The 18,612-nt window shown below is 36.8% G+C and overlaps 1 protein-coding gene across 4 annotated transcripts in view; it reads right to left on the reverse strand.

The window, feature by feature from the left end:
- Positions 1 to 16,924, reverse strand: part of rad51d (RAD51 paralog D) — a 36,665-nt gene extending 19,741 nt beyond the window's left edge. For 2 of the 4 annotated variants that reach the window (XR_004931886.1, XR_004931887.1), the window contains exons 1-3: positions 16,532 to 16,924; positions 16,385 to 16,446; positions 2,724 to 2,842 (exon numbers count right to left, since the gene is read on the reverse strand). Coding sequence is in view for 2 of the 4 variants with exons in the window: in XM_012857023.3 (XP_012712477.2) it covers positions 2,724 to 2,842; positions 16,385 to 16,446; positions 16,532 to 16,613 (263 nt within the window). In the remaining 2 variants the exon portion in view is untranslated. The remainder of the gene's footprint in view (positions 1 to 2,723; positions 2,843 to 16,384; positions 16,447 to 16,531) is intronic. The other 2 variants (XM_012857023.3, XM_036142773.1) reach the window with 2 other exon arrangements.
- Between the last annotated feature and the right edge of the window lie 1,688 nt (positions 16,925 to 18,612).

Genomic DNA, 18,612 nt, shown 5'->3' on the forward strand with positions numbered 1-18,612 from the left:
TAAAAGCATAAAAATGTGCGACAAACTGCTTGGGGCTGGATGCAGTCAGAGGAAATGGAAAGCTCAGACTAATACAGCTCAGGACCTGGAGTCTCATTTATAAAACATAGTGTTAGGATCTAAACTAAAAGGTTGCATACGCCCAAAGGCTGAAAATGGTGTAAGTCAATAAAAAAAAAAAATCCTGATTTATAAAATCGTTCACAGCATCAAGCAATTTGCCTGTACAGATTCACGACTGCACCTGAACGTTTGTGTACCAGGACCCGCTTCATGTTCTGCCCTCAACACGCCCAGATTTAACCACAAAAGGTCAATGCAAAACACCCCAGGAATGTTAATGTGTATTTAAATGAGTCAGCTGATCGTTATTTTATGGTTAACCATGGCAACCATGGACAAAAGAACAAAGACACTAGATAAAAAAGTTAATTACGTGTAAATCAAGAGGTAAAAGTACACGTTTTCCATGTTATAAAAACGTGGTAAACTTGATAAATCTTATTGGTGTCTTAAATATCAGAGGTAGGAATTAATGGGTTAATCTAAAGTTGATTGATCTTATTGATCAACTAGCAATTAATTGATGAGCAGCCATTTTCTTAAAACCATGGTCTTTCCATAACATGAAGGGCTAATATCTACAATATTTTGAATTTTAAAAGAGGCCGATCATGATATTTTCATAGTTTATTGTGCCACCTGTATTAATTACTGACAAAATAAACAAAAATTGTGGTTTTCTCACACATTATTAAACTTGGACATAGTTCTAAAATATAACAAAACAGAAACCCATTAGCTTACTGAATAGAAACAAATAAACTTAATGGATTAAAATGTATGAAACACTAACAAGCTCTCATGATAAACCGTGCTTTTGGCATCGTTTCTTTTTCTATGATGTTGACATTTTCTGCGTAATGTCCTCTGCTCTTCTGTCATCACATCCTCACCATATGATCACATCAGTGACTTCTGGTTGAGATGTTAACCCTGCTCCGCCATGCAGCCCGGTTGAATGGGAGCCATTTAACTGAAATCCAAAAAGGAGCTTATTGCGTGTTTATATTTAAAAACAGAACCGCATCAAGAGCATTTTGCATCCTTGTCGTCATTAAACGGTGCAAAAATAATCCCACACCGCACTCCGTTTGGACTGCTTCATGTTGCCCTCCGCCATGATGGTCTCTATCCACTTTAGAATGACCGGCAGCGCCCTCTTCTGGACAGTGGCCATACTACAACACTGAAAGAAGGTCTAAGCGGACGTCATTAGTTTAACCATAATCGATAATTAATCGTGCGTTGATTATTTGTTTGCATCCGGATCAGGATTTTGAGGAGGAGGGAGGATAATAAGAGTCCCCTCGCCCACGCAGGAAGTCAATAGCCTGCAAATACACCACCCTATTGACTAAATAAGGTGGCGTATTTGAGTATGTGTGGGTGTTTCTTCTTTAGTTGCATATATTGGGTACTTCAAATTTTACTAATTTAGTTTGTATTAATTTTGCATTTATACAAAAATATGTAATCTGTCATTGCACAGAAGAACATTTATGTGTTAATTTTGATGTCTTGGTCATCATGGTGGAGTGTCTGAAATAAATAAATACTCATGGTGGGTTTCTAAACACAACCGTTGATGACAAGACCATTGAATATGAGATCAAACCACACACACTGCAAAAACAGATTTAAAAATAAGTAAAATGTGCTTAAAATTAGTGTTTTTGTCCAAGATATGAGCAGGTAAATGAGATTATTTGCCAATGTAATGAGTATTTTGACCCCTAAAATAAGATAATTAGATATACTGTACTTGAAATAAGACCATGGAGATGAATTGTTCCTATTTTAAGAGCAAAAATCTTATTCTATTGGCAGATCATTTTATTTACCTGCTCAAATCAAGGAAAAATACACTAATTTTGAGAACATTTTACTTATTTTTAGTTCAGTTTTTGCAGTGCAAGGACGTGTGATTTCTCCTCCCACACTGCAAAAACATAACTAAAATAAGCTAAAATTGTCTTGAAATGGGTGTATTTGTACTTTATTTGAGCAGGTAAATAAGATAATCTGCCAATGGAATAAGATTTCTGCCCTTAAACTAGGAACAACTCATCTCCATCAACTTGTTTTAAGTGCATTATATCTAATTATCTTATTTTAGGGCTAAAATTACAATTTCCATTGGCAGATAATCTTGTTTATCTGCTCAAATCAAGGACAAATACACTAATTTCAAGAAATTTTACTTATTTTTTGTCTGTTTTTGCAGTGCATAAATCCAGAACTCTGCACCTGAGAGCATAGTGGCATCGCCGCCACCCCCTCCCCCATCATGCAAGGTTTATCAGACGCATGATAAAGTTTGTCCCAAACTGCTCTGTAAATATAAGAGTAAGTGAAAAAATTATTAAAGTGTGTCGTTTGGGGCGACAGAGCAGCAGAATTTTTAAATTACGAGTCAAAAATGTTAATGAATTTTGAGTTTTGCAACAGCAATTAATTTTCATATAGACTTTATGAAACTAATCATGGTTTGAAATGGAATGGGACTGATGAAAAAGTCGTTCTAACAGGATCCTCTGGGGTATTGATGCTGGAGACGAGCCTTCCTGTAAGCTGCTGTGATGGCATTGAGCTCACTGTTAAATCCCACAGGCCCTGACAGATGAAGCAGTGTGTCATACTGTGTGGAGAATTGACTTTACCTGGGATTTCCAGTGGAGAGAATGGCTGTGGAGCTCAATAGTTCCTCGTATAGATCGGCGCCCGACACTGGGAACGCCGTGTGTTGGGCCAGCAGCACTCGGCGGATGGATAACAGAGCCTGAAATGCAGAAAACATCGACTCACAACGCTGCTGCAGAGATCAGCTGGAAAGCGCGTAACCATGTACGGTGACCTCCACACTTAAAGGCGTTTCTCTTTAAATTATTGCATTTCACGGTGGGTTCCCAGAGTCTTTGGAAGAGAAACAGGCCCACAGCATTATGGGTCCCCCACCATACTCAATGATATGTGACACTCCCTGCTAGTTCATATACGGATATACACAGATTCTGCTCTGCTAATGGTCCCTGTAGCAGTTTCTGCATCAGTGGACCGGAGGTTCAGTGTACACTGCAAAAACTAAACAAAAAAATAAGTCAAATTTTCTTGAAATGAGTGTATTTGTCCTTGATTTGAGAAGGTAAATAAGATTATCTGCCAATGGAATGAGTATTTTGACCCCTAAAATAAGATAATAAGATATTCTGCCCTCTAAAGAAGATGATGGAGATGAGTTGTTCCTATTTTAAGTGCAAAAATCTCATTCCATTGGCAAATCATCTTATTTACGTGCTCAAAACAAGGACATATATAAGTAAAATGTGCTTAAAATTAGTTTTTGTCCAAGATATGAGCAGGTAAATAAGATTATTTGCCAATGTAATGAGTATTTTGACCCCTAAAATAAGATAATTAGATATACTGCACTTGAAATAAGATGATGGAGATGAATTGTTCCTATTTTAAGAGCAAAAATCTTATTCTATTGGCAGATCATTTTATTTACCTGCTCAAATCAAGGAAAAATACACTAATTTTGAGAACATTTTACTTATTTTTATTTCAGTTTTTGCAGTGCAAGGAAATTCTTGAAATTTGTGTATATGTCCTTGTTTTGAGCACGTAAATAAGATGATCTGCCAATAGAATGAGATTTTTCACTTAAAATAGGAACAATTCATCTCCATCATCTTCTTTAGAGGGCAGAATATCTAATCTTATTTTAGGGGTCAAAATACTCATTCCATTGGCAGATAATCTTATTTACCTTCTCAAATCAAGGACAAATAAACTCATTTCAAGAAAATTTGACTTATTTTTAGTTCAGTTTTTGCAGTGTATTTGGCATCTTCAAGTTACAAAGCTCTTGCAATTACGTTTTTTTTTTAAACGTGTCCAAATAATCTGTGGCAGCTTGACTCTGCTGTTGTTCGAGGATGACTCACAATGTTTCGCCTATCACTTGTGTCCCATATACCAATCCTCTAAAACAGGGTTGCCCCAAGTTCAGTCCTCTTGAGCTTCTATCCAGCAGCCTTAAGATGCATCCCTTCTCTGATACGTCTGAATCAAACACTGCAAAAAAGGGAAAGTAAGATTTCTAGAAATTAGTCTATTTTTCATTGATTTGAGCAGGTAAATAAGTCTATTTGCCAATGGGATTAGTAGTGCTATCCCTAAAATAAGATATTTAGATATTCTGCACTTGAAACGTGATGATGGAGATGAATTGTTCCAACTTTAAGTGCAAAAATCTTATTCCATTGGCAAATAATCTTATTTACATGCTCAAATCAAGAAAAAAAATGCACTCATTTCAAGAAAAATTTACTTAATTTTAATTCCCTTTTTGCAGTGAAGGAAGCGCTTCTTACCAGGCCTCTGCAGCGCTGAACGACATCCCGATGAGGGAATTCAGGTGTGGGAAATAGAAATTGCAGGATAGTAGCTCTGGAGGAGTGGATGGAAGCCCCCCCTGCTCTAAAACTTACAGCAGTCTAGGGTTGTGCTAATAAATAAATAAAATAAGACTCAGAGCTCAGTTTGTATTTCAGCTGAAACAATGAAAAGTTTCTTTAAGTTATTTAGTCACATTCTGCTTGTTCTAACTTTACAACGTCTTCCGACTTCACCTGCGGATTTTAGCAAAAATTAAATCTTATTTTTGTTTTAGGGATTAGGGATTATTGCAATTCATTATATGGAGGCGTGGATAAATCACAGATGCAGCGACTTCCATTGATCCAGAACGCAGCGGCTCGGCTTCTTACAGGAACCAGGAAGCGTGACCATATAAGGCCAATACTGGCCTCTTTACATTGGCTGCCCGTCTTTTACCGAATAGATTTTAAGATTCTTTTATTAACTTATAAGGTCTTAAATGGATTAGCTCCTCCTTATCTTAGAGACCTTTTAAAGTTCCAGTCTGTGTCGAGAAGTCTACGTTCAAATAATCAACTATTACTGACAGTTCCTCGGACTCAAGCAAAGGAGATCGGGCTTTCTCTGTTGTTGCTCCAATTCTGTGGAACAATTTACCTCTTTAAATTAAATCTGCCCACAGCCTGGATCATTTTAAATCGCTTCTTAAAACTTATTTTTATTCTTTGGCTTTTATTTGAAGCAGTGTTTTACATTCTGTTTTGTTGATTGTTGTTGTCTTTCTTGTAAAGCACTTTGGTGCAGTTTTATACCTGTTTTTAAAGTGCTATATAAATAAATTTGACATTGAAGAGTACTTCCTCCTCTCTGACTGGACTCACTTGCTTTGTGCGGTCTTAGTTTACTTTTACTTACTTTACTTTTATTTTTATTTAAAAGGGGACAGTGTACATTAATCAACATTAAAACAATGTAAATGTACCCGAGTTAGCTAAAAAGTGCTAATTTTCATCGGTAGTCCCCCAGCCAGGTGTAAAAAAGGCAACCTTAAAAATAATCACAAGTATAAAATCACAAGATAAAATTACAATGCCAATTACATAAAAAAACATTATGGTTAAGAAATACAATTCATGCAAAATAATTATAAATTATTTCAATACACACAGAAAACCTTAATGTCCACTAGTTTGGCTCTCTACAAGCCATTTTGTTGCATTCGTTTGAAAATATGCAGCAGCTAAAGATGGCAGAAAGAGGAGAGGATTCAATTTTATAAATATTTATACTGAGCATGCATGAAGCTAAACGACTGAGGAACTGAACCAGAAGGATATAAATGGTGGAAGGGGCGACATGACGTCACAGGATAAAGTTAATTTGTGAGGGAACGTTTTAGATTCATAGGTACAGACTTGGACTGCAAGCTCCAGCGCTAGGTGGCGTCTGCACCGCTACTCACTCTGAAACCTTCTACCAACTAATACAGAAAGTCAATGCCGATTATTGAACACATGTTGACAAAATGTAAAAACAAAATAAAATTTATAGGATCTTTAAGTAGCTGCACTTTAAAATGTGAGAATGTCTTTACAGCTCAAAATTGTTTATGTAGAGGAGATAAAGCAAACATTTGTGCAACAGGCGGTGTGGTGAGTGGTTAGCAGGATGTCCTGGGAAGGACGCAAGTTGTCTGGTTCGAATCCCATAGACTGCCGCTGTGGGCCCCTGAGCAAGACCCTTAGCCACAGATGGGTTAAATACAGCGGATGCATTTCAGTGGAATATATATCCCCGCAAAAGGGGAAGTATAAGTAACATTTTCTTGAAATCACTATATTTTTCCTTGATTTAAGCAGCTAAATAAGACTATTTGCCAATGGAATGAGTATTTTTTTACCAATAACATGAGATAATTAGATATCCTGTACTTCAAATAAGATGATGGAGATGAACTGTTCTTATTTTAATTTAAAAAATCTTACTCCATTGACAAATAGTCTTGTTAACCTGCTCAAATGAAGGGAAAATACACTCATTTAAAGATTTTTTTTTATTTTAGTTACCTTTTTGCAGTGCATTGCAAAGAAAAATAAAGATGATCATTAAATCCTTTGAAGATATTTTCAAGGTCAAGATTTAAATTCCATTCAATTCCATTTTATTTATATAGCGCCGATTCACAACATGTCATCAGTTTAATTAAATCACTTTAATTTCTCCCAAAACTGCAATAATGCACAGTCACAGCCCAACGCCACCGAAAGCGGAGCCCCGTTTAGAGTTAGGCACTTTTATTACTTCAGTTAGGGAACACTACACCTGTTTCATGTTAATGAAAGACAATCACAGCTAACTGCTCAGGAGAGAGTCGGGCTTTGCTTGTCTAACGGATGTGACTATCACTCAGTAAACATTGATGTGGGTTTATTCAGCTTCCGTCAGAATAAACTCCTTGCCGGGGGAACGGTATGGATGGTCCGGCTGTGTTTCTCTCATAGAAGTTCATTCTCTGGAAAGAAGCGAGCCTCATTTAAAACTCGCCGTAGGTGGAGGAGAGTCTCAGCGCTTCCACGAGGCCTCGACTCGCCGCCGCCGCTCAACGCGGGGAGGAGAAGCGCTCTCCTGCATATCAATAAAATGTTCCGCGTTAAATCCGCCCCACACGCACTTCTCGCTTCTTTCTCATTAATTAGGCAGAGAAACACAACGGGCATCGACCGACGCCGGCTGCCAGAACAGACGGTGATGACAGAGAAGATCTAACCTGACAGGCTTTCACGCCAGGTAATCAATCAGCTTTGAAAGACATCCTGTTTTTTTTTTTTGTTTGTTTTTTTTTCCCCTTTACAGGTAACGGACAACCAAAAAAATAAGACATTTTAAAGACGGGTCCAACGCGTAGTTAGGTCCAACTAAACATGACTATAATTGATTAGCTTTATGGCCTCCATAAAAAAAAAAAAAAGTGGAACTTTGTTTGTGCTTACAGGATATTATGTTATCGATCAGAGCTTTAATATGTGCTGCAACAACTTATATTTCCAAAAAACATGAGAAGAAAGGTGTAATATATTGATCTCTCCAAGCTTTCAATCAATTCAGCTGGTTTCGGGTTATGAGCACAATTCCCCAGAGCCTTTTTAAGGTGAGCTCTGGAGGCTGCAATAATAGACCGACCTTTGGGATATCTATAAAAGAACCAGCCTTCATAAAGAAGCTGCTATCTTTCATTTTAATGGAGGGGAAAGATGTTTAGCTGGTTGCTAAAACGCTCCGTGGTGTCGTGCACCAGTGAGCATAACATGTATTTGCAATCTGTCTGCCTCCTTTTTGGTATCGGCAATAAAACGGCTTTTATTCATGTTTTCCTGCTTTATTTGTAAGAGAAAATAAAATAAAAAAGTGACTTTTCTCATTAAGATCAAGTTCTTTTTTTTACAGCAGCAACTTTCCAAATGAGGATGTGGAATAAAGCAGGTGTTCCCAAACGTTACAGCCGGCGACCCTCCAAAATAGAGGAGAAATTATAAGAATAAGTCAGAATAATTTGAAAATACATTTGTAAGATTATTAATTACGTAGTATTTTTATTAGAATTCTTTTTTAAAAAAAAGTGCAGCCTTCCTCCTGCGTTAAAATGAGGAACGTTGAGGATCTTGTAAAGTTAAAGGCAATTCGGTTTCACAAATAAAAGGAATACAGAATATTTTCAGCCTATCAGCATCAAATCATGTCGGGGGTCCCAACCTCCGGAATAAAAGGAAAACCACCAAACATATCGAACTTTAGTCCTCGACGGCTGCTGTCCTGCAGCATTTCAGATGCTTCTCCGCTTCAACACACAACAAATAAGTTAATAAAAAAAAATAAAAAAACAAGCACACTGCAAAAACGGAACTAGAAATAAGTAAAATGTACTTAAAATTAGTGTATTTGTCCTTGATTTGAGCAGGTAAATAAGATGGTTTGCCAATGGAATAAGATTTTTGCACTTAAAATAGGAACAATTCATCTCCATCATCTTATTTAAAGTGCAGGATGTCTAATTATCTTATTTTAGGGGTAAAAATACTCATTCCATTGGCAGATTACCTTATTTACCTGCCCAAATAAAGAATAAATACACTAACTTTAAGAACATTTTACTTATTTTTAGATCCGTTTTTGCAGTGCAGGACTCTGAGGAGGCAAATTAGCCGTTTAATTCAGAGGTATTGTGCCAGCGACACATCCAGACGTTGCTGGAAGCTGGCCCTGAAACCCAGACAGGCATTAAACCTGGATCTGGAGTGGATTAAGCAGACAAACATTAATGTAACAACAATAACAACAATAATAATCCTCATCTTTATCCGTCATTCCAACATACATTTAAGTGAAATGTGTCCTCTGCATTCAACACATCCCTGAGGGAGCTGAAGCACCCAGGGAGCAGCGGTCACAAAAAAATTACACCAGAAGATCTTTAACAGCCACAAAAACCATGTGGTCAAGGCAACAACCAAAAAAGCTTGGATAGATATAAATATATATTTATAACCAAGCATGTAAGAATAATTTAGATCCCACATGGATTAGGGAAAAACACACAATCAATTCAACTTACACATAATTCTTGTTCAGTAATTGCAATCAATTAAAAGGTATTTATACCTTTTATTTGTACATCTCCAATAAACTGTACTTTAAAGAAGCTATAAGTAATACTGACACCTTGTGGCTCAAATCGGTGCTACAGCTCGCCAATCACAACAATTTAAAATGGCGTTTTTAAACGGTGTGTTGCTGTTGTTAATTTCTACTTCCATATACAGGTACATAATAAAGAGGACTGATTGTTTCTAGGGAATGTTACTTCCATCCCGGTGTGACAAATAAAAATGGTTTAGGTTGATTTTACAGTAAGTATCTTACTTATAGTTCTTTTAAGAAAAAAGTATGTGGATGAATACTTCAGGAAACATTTTAGATTTAACAGTGGATTACATTTCAGAGATCATTTTGCCCTCATTTATTATTATTCTCCTGTTTTACTGACAAGTATCAGCATTAAATAATCTGATTTTTTTTTTTTCCGATGTTTGGTGAACAGTTATCTTGTCTAAGTTGCATTTTGACATTTTCTGACAAAGGCGGCCTGAATATAGTTTCTAAAAATGTTAATCCAGCCAGCTAATTCAAGAATCAGCCTTAGAAATCGTTTAAAAGACTTGCCTTTTGATAAGCCGATCATTTCTAAACGTGGAGGCTCTACGTTTATTTGGAAGGAGGAGGCAAATCTGCTGGGTCTCAATTAGTTGAGACGTGGATGGCACTCCAGTCTGGCAACTTTGCTAATAAGTTTTACTTGAAAATCCTTCTGTAGACTTAATTAAACTTAAAGGCTGTCATCAACAGGAGGCGGCCCAGTGATAACCAGGTCCAATTTGTGGGTCCAAACAATGGCTGAGATGTGCAGCAGGAATGTGACGGACCACCGGGACTCAGGAGATCCATGCCTCCAGGCTAAAAACAAACGCGGGCCAGAAATTCTGGCTCAGTCACCGGGCTGAACCTGAACCTTCTGCAGGCTGTGAGCTGGGAAAAAAAGTAATACTTGAAAAATATAACAATCCCACAGGGAAATATCTTTGTAGCCGACCTCCACCCAGAAATGTATTTTGGATGTTGCTGCTGCTGGATTTCAGCTCATCTATCCGGATTTCAGATTATTCTGCTGATGGTTTCTCCCTGAAAAGCTAAAAAGAACAGGCATGAATGAAATTTTACCTAAGGGTCGACAAGCCTTCATATGGGTCTTACTTTATTCCTGCATCTCTAAAAAGAGTCCAGTCATTGTATTAATGCTGTTACACAGATAAACTTGACTTTAGTTATCTTTACCACCCACTTTTTTTTTAACAGATCTGTCTTTTAGACTGGGTCGGGTTTTGTAGTTATGCATCATATAAAGTAATTCAAATTAAAAGTGAAGTAAAAAAACAAATAGAGCCTTTAAAAGATTTAAATAATAAACAATATAGCTGTAAAACAGAAATTTCTCCATGAAGACATTTTGCTGAAAAGTAAATAAATTGTCCTAAAAAAAAAAAAAAAAAAAAGTTACCAAAACTAGTTTGCCACATTCGACTTCCCTTTTCAACTTTCCGAGTATGGAAAACATTAAAACACAAAACGTGATGTACAACAAACTTGTTTTTTCCCCCCCTTTACAAACTTCTGAATTTCCCAATAAAAAGCAAGAAACAGATTGACTGAAATTGTCCAAGTTCAAACTATTTTCAAATGAACCACTAATACATTTTGTTTAAGCTTCTAAACACAAAAACTTCGACACATCAGAGGAACCTAAAAACACTTTGCTGTGTTTCCAGTGAAATTTGAAGATACTGAATGGGGGATATTTCAAATTTAATTATTTTAAGCGAAATAAATTGTGTTTTTCCAAACTTTAATTACAGTTCTGATCTGAATAATGTTTATTCGGGCCGCACCAATTCACCGCCGTCGCCACAGTATCAGCACACGTATGAAAGTATGGAAAGTAAATATCAGCTAATTATATTAATGCATTGAATTCATGCAGTCGGGGCTATGGCAGTAAATAATTTGATGCAGCTTGTTGTTTAAAGAAGCAGAAACTGGTTTACGGGGGCATCAAGAAGCTCTGGTCAGGTCTTCAGGAAAATATCCTGCTAATACATCAACTGCACTGCAAAAACAGAACTAAAAATAAGTTACATTTTCTTGAAATGAGTGCATTTTTCCTTGATTTGAGCAGGTAAACAACATTATCTGCCAATGGAATGAGTATTTTGACTCCTAAAATAAGATAATTAGATATTCTGCCCTCTAAATAAGATGATGGAGATGAGTTGTTCTTATTTTAAAGTGCAAAAATCTTATTCCAATGGCAAATCATCTTATTTACCAGCTCGAATCAAGGAAAAATGCACTCATCTCAAGAAAATTTTACCTATTTTTTCTTTCGTTTTTGCAGTGTGTAAGCAGTTTTTTACATCAAATTATGTTTATTGGAGTGGAAATAATGATATTTTTCCCCAATATCTGGACAGACTCGTTATCTGGGGTTTATATTTCCAATAAGCCTAAAACGGCATGTCTTCTTGATTTTGTGAAGCCCTAATGTTGATTATACGTTTTTTCCGTACTCAGACAAGCTTAGTAAGAGCTGTGTGTGCTTAACTGGCCCCTTAAATATAATTATTTATCTTAAACAGTGAAATTAAGGGGCAGAAAATCTCGGCTACAGTTTATTTTATGCATCAGAAGCCAGACGTTTTGGCATATAGCGCATAGAAATAATGATTGTGTATATTTATTTGGATTGTAGACTGGAACTTGAGCGTGATTTTTTTTTTTTTCTTAAAAAGAAGGAAAAATCGAGAGGGCAGATGTGACAGAAATAAATCTTTGCCACCAGCTGCCTCGCCAACCTCGACGGGTCGAGTGAAGGCCTGGATCAGAGGATGTTTTGCTAGATTAGTGGTATTACCACCTTTGACCGTAACCTTTTTGGCTGAAAATCCAGCAAAGTCGCTCCTTGAACACAGCCGTGCTCTGCTCCTCACGTGGCCCCCCAAACCAAAACACACTCAGAGGGTTGCTGCACAGCTTGACCTTGATTCATAATCCGTGATTTTAAGGTTGAGGCGATTATTTTTCTCAGTTATATATCGTAAACTTAAGCTTCTTGTAATTCTGCGTGCAGCTGCCGTTACATCGGTTTAGCCAATGTGGGAGGAGGGAGCGATCGAAGCAGAGCCAAACAAATAATAAACAAAAAATGTAGCTGTGGCTGAAGAGTGGAAGAAAAATATCGTATGAAAATATTCATAATTGAATATGATGGAAAAGATTAAATTTGTACATGCAAAAGGTTTTATTCCTGTAAAAGTTTTTTTTAATATGCAATCTTTATGTTTCACACTTTAAATTAAAAACTAGAACAATAAGCAGCATTTGCTGTATGTAGGGGAAAATGTCTTCCAATTTAAAAAGATAAACATCCTAATTCCCCCAACTTTATAATGTTGTAGCCAAAAAAACAAAAACAAAAAAAACAACTGGTGGGTGTTTCCATTTTCATTCACTTCTGTTAAATAGATCAAAATAGAGCTGCTGCATTTAAATCTGTTTGGTTTAGGAGACCTATGCTGACAATAAAGCTGCGTTCAGTGGGTGAGCTGTGACGAGATAAGCTGGAAACTCACCACATAGTTCACAGATCTGAAATAAACGGCTCTCACAGCGATCAGGTTCAGATGAATTAGCTTAATTTTAGTAAACTGTAAGAGTCCAGCTGAAGTCACTGTTCATCTAACGCAGGGGTGTCAAACTCATTTTGGTTGAGGGGCCGCATACAGCTTAATCTGATCTCAAGAGGGCCACACGAGTTGTTTTTTATATTAAATTAATTTCACTTTACACAATATATTATGAATAACCTCAGCGTTTTTAAGAAAAGTATGTGCAATTTCAACAATACCTTTACTCAGTTAAACATTTACTTAAGCATTATGCATAAGAACTGATCACAGTGGTTATACAATGTTGAAAAACATTTATTCACATTTTTGGAACTTAAAAACACTGTCCTGCATGACAAAATACATCAAACAGATAAAAATTAAGAAATGATTTAAATTTTTCCACACCTGAAGCTTAATCTGCTAATTAAAACACAACGCGCCTCATGGACAATATAGGAACTGCATATTTTCAATTAAACGAAGTAACTTACATGTTTTTTTCAATAATTGTTTTATCATTCTCTTCCTTTTATCTCCTCTTTCTTTCACCTTTTCTTTTTTCTTCTTGTTCTTCCTTTCCTTTCCTACTTTCCCTTTGTAGTGTCCATATCATTTGAGATATTCCCCGCATGAATCATAATAAAACTATTCACATTCATAAATCAAGCGGGGCACTATGGCAAAAGCAGTTCTGCTCCACTTGTGAAAGTCAAATCTGATGATCTCTTTTTGGCATCAAGACAACAATTCTTATTGCCACATTGCCAGACACGACACTGTTTTTTAATAATGATAATGCATTTAGCCACAGGGCCGGACAAAATTGTTCGGCGTGCCGGATCCGGCCCGCGGGCCGTATGTTTGACACCCCTGATCTAACGCCAAGACAGACTGCTATAAGAGATGGAGAGTCCAGCCATGGCTTCAGTACCGTTTTAGAAAAGCTGAAAGAGCAGCTTTCTGGATCATCAGGAACTTTAGTGAAGGAACTTCAGCAACTACTGGCCAGAACCAGGGCCGTCTGCTCCTGAGAGGGGCCACTACAGAAGGGAGTTGCCACCGGTGCAGAGCGCGCTCAACAGTGGCAGCAGCAGAGAAGGATCCAGCTGCAGGCATCACTGTTGGCCCCCGCAGCTTGATTCTTTTCTGGTTCATAAAGCCTTTGTTCTCTTTCTCCTCACCTTAAGCACAAACTAAACTGATGTGCTGTTCAACCGAACATCGTTTGTGACCTTTTGTGCAACCTGGACGCGTTTTCCCTTTGCGCATACACTGCAAAAACAGAACTAAAAATAAGTAAAAATGTCTTGAAATTAATGCGTTTGTCCTTGATTTGAACAGGTAAACAAGATAATCTGCCAATGGAATGAGTTTTTTGACCCGTAAAAAAGTTAATTAGATATACTGCACTTGAATTAAGATGATGGAGATGAGTTGTTCCTGTTTTAAGTGAAAATAATCATATTCTATTGGCAGATAATCTTATTTACCTGCTCAAATCAAAGACAAATACACTTATTTCAAGAAAATTCAACTTATTTTTGTTCCGTTTTTGCAGTGTCGGCAAATCATCTTATTTATCTGCTCAAATCAAGGATAAATGCACTCATATAAACATTTTTTTAGTTAATTTTTGTTCAGTCTTTGTAGTGTATGTCAATCCAGCTGGATGCCAAAACAGCTGAGCCACAGCTGAGGCTCGGTTGGAACAACAGCGGCCCTGCAATCAAAAGGTTGTGGGTTTGATTTCACCTTCCTAACAATGTCCTGAGTCGACTGAGCAAAGCTCTTTGCCTAAAGGTGCGTACTGACCTGCATATCATGCACATTTGACAAGTATGACGACACAAGACTGCGTAAGAGCTCTCGGTTTATCTTTCAAAAAGAGCCTTAAATCTCAAATCTTGAATCAACAAAGAAACCTCAGCTTGGTTCTCAAAACGCAAAAATGTTTTGAAGTGCTATTAAGACAAGAATCCTCCAGATTTCATACATAATTACCGTAAGTATTAGACCAACAGTAAATCTACAGCTACCTTTAGTGCTTCAGTCGCCTAATGAATAATCTTCCAATATACCTTTAAATGACAGAATTGTTTTGTTTTTTTAATTCTGATGTGCACTTTGTAATAACTAAAATTAAAAGTTTACATTTTCGTCACTGTGGGGTTGGATTTCTGTGATGAAACTTTGGGATTTTTTGCTTGGGGCCCCAAGAGACCCTTGCATCCTTGAATACTACAGCCCCGAGTTTTGATCCTCCAATGAAGGTGCTGATTTGCACGTTACATTTTACGTTCTGTCGGATAGTGTGCAGCCATCTATTGTTGGTTATCTACCAAGTAAAAAAAAATAAAAAATTAAATAATAATCTAATATTTATTATATAATAGATTTTCTGATGAAGTGGAAATGTAGCACTTTCCCAGTGAAGAACATTTGAGATTAAACGTTTAGAACAGGGGTCTGCAACCTGTGGCTCTTTACACCTTCAGCTTTGGCTCTTAAAAATTTAGACAAAAACTTCAGGGCAGGAAAATTGGTCAATGTTTCTAAATGTAAAGGTAATTTAAAATTGCTAGCCTTAGGATGCATTTAGTTCTGCAATATATGCATAACATTTCCAGAAAGAAAGAAACCAATGGTGTATAGAATATTTTACTATAGCTAAACGAAGTATCTTTTTGTCAATAGGTTGCAAACGTCTTGCTTTTTCATCATTTTGATGCCATTTGCTATAAAACTCAAATGCCCAATTGAAGAAAATGCATTAAACCCAAACATAAAAATCCTGTTGGTTAAATTATAAAAACTGTTGATCTTTAATTTAAAACATTTTAAACAAATTTACTATAGTATACTATAAAAACAAGCTCTTGTTTCAAAGAGATGTGTAACTTTTGTGGCTCTAAACATTTGTTTAGCTGCACCGAGGGTAAAAATGGCTCTGCGGGTTGTAAAGGTCGCCGACTCCTGGTTTAGGACCTAACCAGCTAGTGGATTTTCACATCTTCAAGCTGGAAAGGTCAAAGCCCACTCTTTAAAACACAATGTGGTTATTGAACAGTTGAAAAGATCGACCTGCAATTTTTCTGTTCAGGAAATTATTGAAAAAAAAAAATAGGAGTTTCAGGAGATGGTCTTATTTTGAAGTAATGCTACTCTTGACAAGTGGCATCTCTGTCATGATAAGTGAGGTGGGGGCCAAAAAAACAACAAATTATTCTGTGATGCATAAAAACCTGACTTGAGTGAAAGTGTTAAAGTTACTCAAGTAAATGTAACTAGTTACTATACACTGCAAAAAGAGAACTAAAAGTAAGTACAATTTACTTAAAATTAGTGTATTTTTCCTTGATTTGAACAGCTAAATAAGACTATTTGCCAATGGGATGAGTATTTTTACCCCTAAAATAAGATAATTAGATATCCTGCACTTGAAATAAGATGATGGGGATGAATTGTTCCTATTTTAAGTGCGAAAATCCCATTCCATTGGCAAATAGTCTTATTTACCTGCTCAAATCAAGGAAAAATACACTAATTTCAAGAAGATTTTACTCACTTTGAGTTCCCTTTTTGCAGTGTACCCACCTCCACTGTACATTATTTATTGATCGTGAATAAACGTTCAAGGAAGAAACTGAATGAAAGTTTAATACCTTATAGGAGACGGAGCATTTCTGCGCGACATCCTCGATGTCAGAAGAGACGAGGTCCTCCACTGAGGAGACAGGAAGCCATCACTGCAGCTGTCGCCTGGCTAATCCTTACAATGTGCCACTAAAACGGGAAATATTCACACAAACCTGTTCTGATGTCGGCTGCCCGCAGACTCCGCAGCAAATCTTTATCCAGACCGGGACACATCCCCTCCAGTAGCACCGCCATGGCTGCTCGCCGCCGACCTCTCAGGGCGCTAATAGGAAAACCAGTTGGCGTCTTCTGCCAGTTAACGTTAGCTTAAAAGTTGTTTTTAGCTTCGCGGCTAACTTTAGCAAACTTTTCCGTCTAAAAGACGCGGTCCCGCACTTTCCCGCTAAACTTTCACTCTTTAAAATAGTTTGAATATTAGTACTATCAGTGTTTCTGAACTTTTATAAGCATATGTTTGACTTTCGAAGTTAACGTTTTATGGTGTAAAAAAAAGGCAAATCTCTTCTCTTGTTTGCCGTAGCCCTCGCGCAATGCATCAAGGGAAATGGAGTATACTTCCCCCAAAACACGTTTTTATGTGTTTTACTTTATGAAGATTCAATCAATAGTTCACGAAGGCAATATTTACTAGATTTTTTTATTTTTATTTTGTATATTTCGTATTTGTATGAGAATAATAACAACCTGTGTAGAACCAAAAATCTCAATGTAATCGGGATTTTGATGTGAATGAACAACGCAACGTAGTGCTGTGACGTGAAAAGGAATCAAGTCTTGGGTTGTAAAATAATTTTTTTTTAGATTAAAACCTGAATTCATGGCACATATTTTTATGCTGCCTACTTTACTCAGATACTTGGTGGTAGCAGCATCATGTTGTGTGGGGATGCTTATTTCTGAGCAGGTGGTCAGAAAAGGATGGACGACGGATGGAGAAGTACGGGGCAGTCCTGGAAGTAGATGTAATAGAGGCTAAAACACAGATTGGGTTGGATGTTCCCATCTCACAACTGGAATAATTTAGATCAGGCTTGACTGAGAGTCTTTGACATTACAAACTGATGTTCACCCACTGATCCAAATTGAACTGGAGCTACAAAATGGACAGAAAAAAAATCTGTCTTTAGATGTGAAAGGCTGGTAGAGTAATAGTACCAACGATTTGTAGCTTTGAATGAATAAAAAGATGACTTTAATAATGCATTTCAAATAAAAAATGTTGAACACCATGCATCATTTTTCTTTTGCCTCACAATGATGAGCTACTTTTGTTAGTGTTACTCACAGGTGCTGCTAGGTCTGTGCTCTGTGATAACTGGAAAATATGGTGAACATTAAAATCCTTCTTACCTCTACTACTCCAAAACTCATAGGCATTGATTCAGAAAACCTTTCATAAGTATTGTTTAAAATTTATACATTTTTAATAAAAAAAAAATATATATTCTAAGTCAAGGGAGAACACCAAACATTTTCAGTCTCAGAGAAAAAAATGCCCCCTAGCCAAGTCTAATTAGACCAGTATTCATATTTATGATCTATTCAAAATGTTGTACCTAGATGTAGTCGTCTCTTTATTTAATGGAAGCTAATTATTTTCCAAATCTTTTTTCCCCTGATAACGGCTTTTTGTGTAAAATTACTTTCAAATCCAATAAAAGACCTGCAAAGTAGGTAAAATTGGCTTTTGTAATATAACATCTGCTGAATCAAAGATAAATTATGATTCCCTCAGGGATTAATTAGGGATCCTATAATAATCATTCAAACATCTACAAATTTCCACCAAATTTACTGTCACTGAGGGCTCAGATAAAGAACTGATACTATGGTGTTTGTTTGCCAAAGCTAGATCTTAATAAAAATACTTTGTGTTGTTACTGGGAGGTTATAAACCACAGGTATCTCTACCTCAGTTTCTCAAGGCCAGCGCTGTACAAGTCATATATGCATAGCTCACTTTCAAGTTATTCAGGTGCCTGGTAATTAACCAGCGTTTTGGTTCCCCTGGCGTCTGCCTCGATGCTCTGGGGCTCTTTGGCTCTTCACAACCACTATTGAGCTTTTTTCTCATGGATAAACCTACAGACACAAGTTCACTCTCACAAACACCTACAGGTGCTTGGATCCAGGTACTTACAGACTCACTTCTATACAGAAAACCCCTGTTATTATCTTCACACAGCAAACACGGATCTAAAAATAAGTGAAATGTTCTTAAAAATTAATGTTT

The sequence above is a fragment of the Fundulus heteroclitus genome, chromosome 11 (assembly GCF_011125445.2).
Source record: "Fundulus heteroclitus isolate FHET01 chromosome 11, MU-UCD_Fhet_4.1, whole genome shotgun sequence".
Classification (NCBI taxonomy): Eukaryota; Metazoa; Chordata; class Actinopteri; order Cyprinodontiformes; family Fundulidae; genus Fundulus; species Fundulus heteroclitus.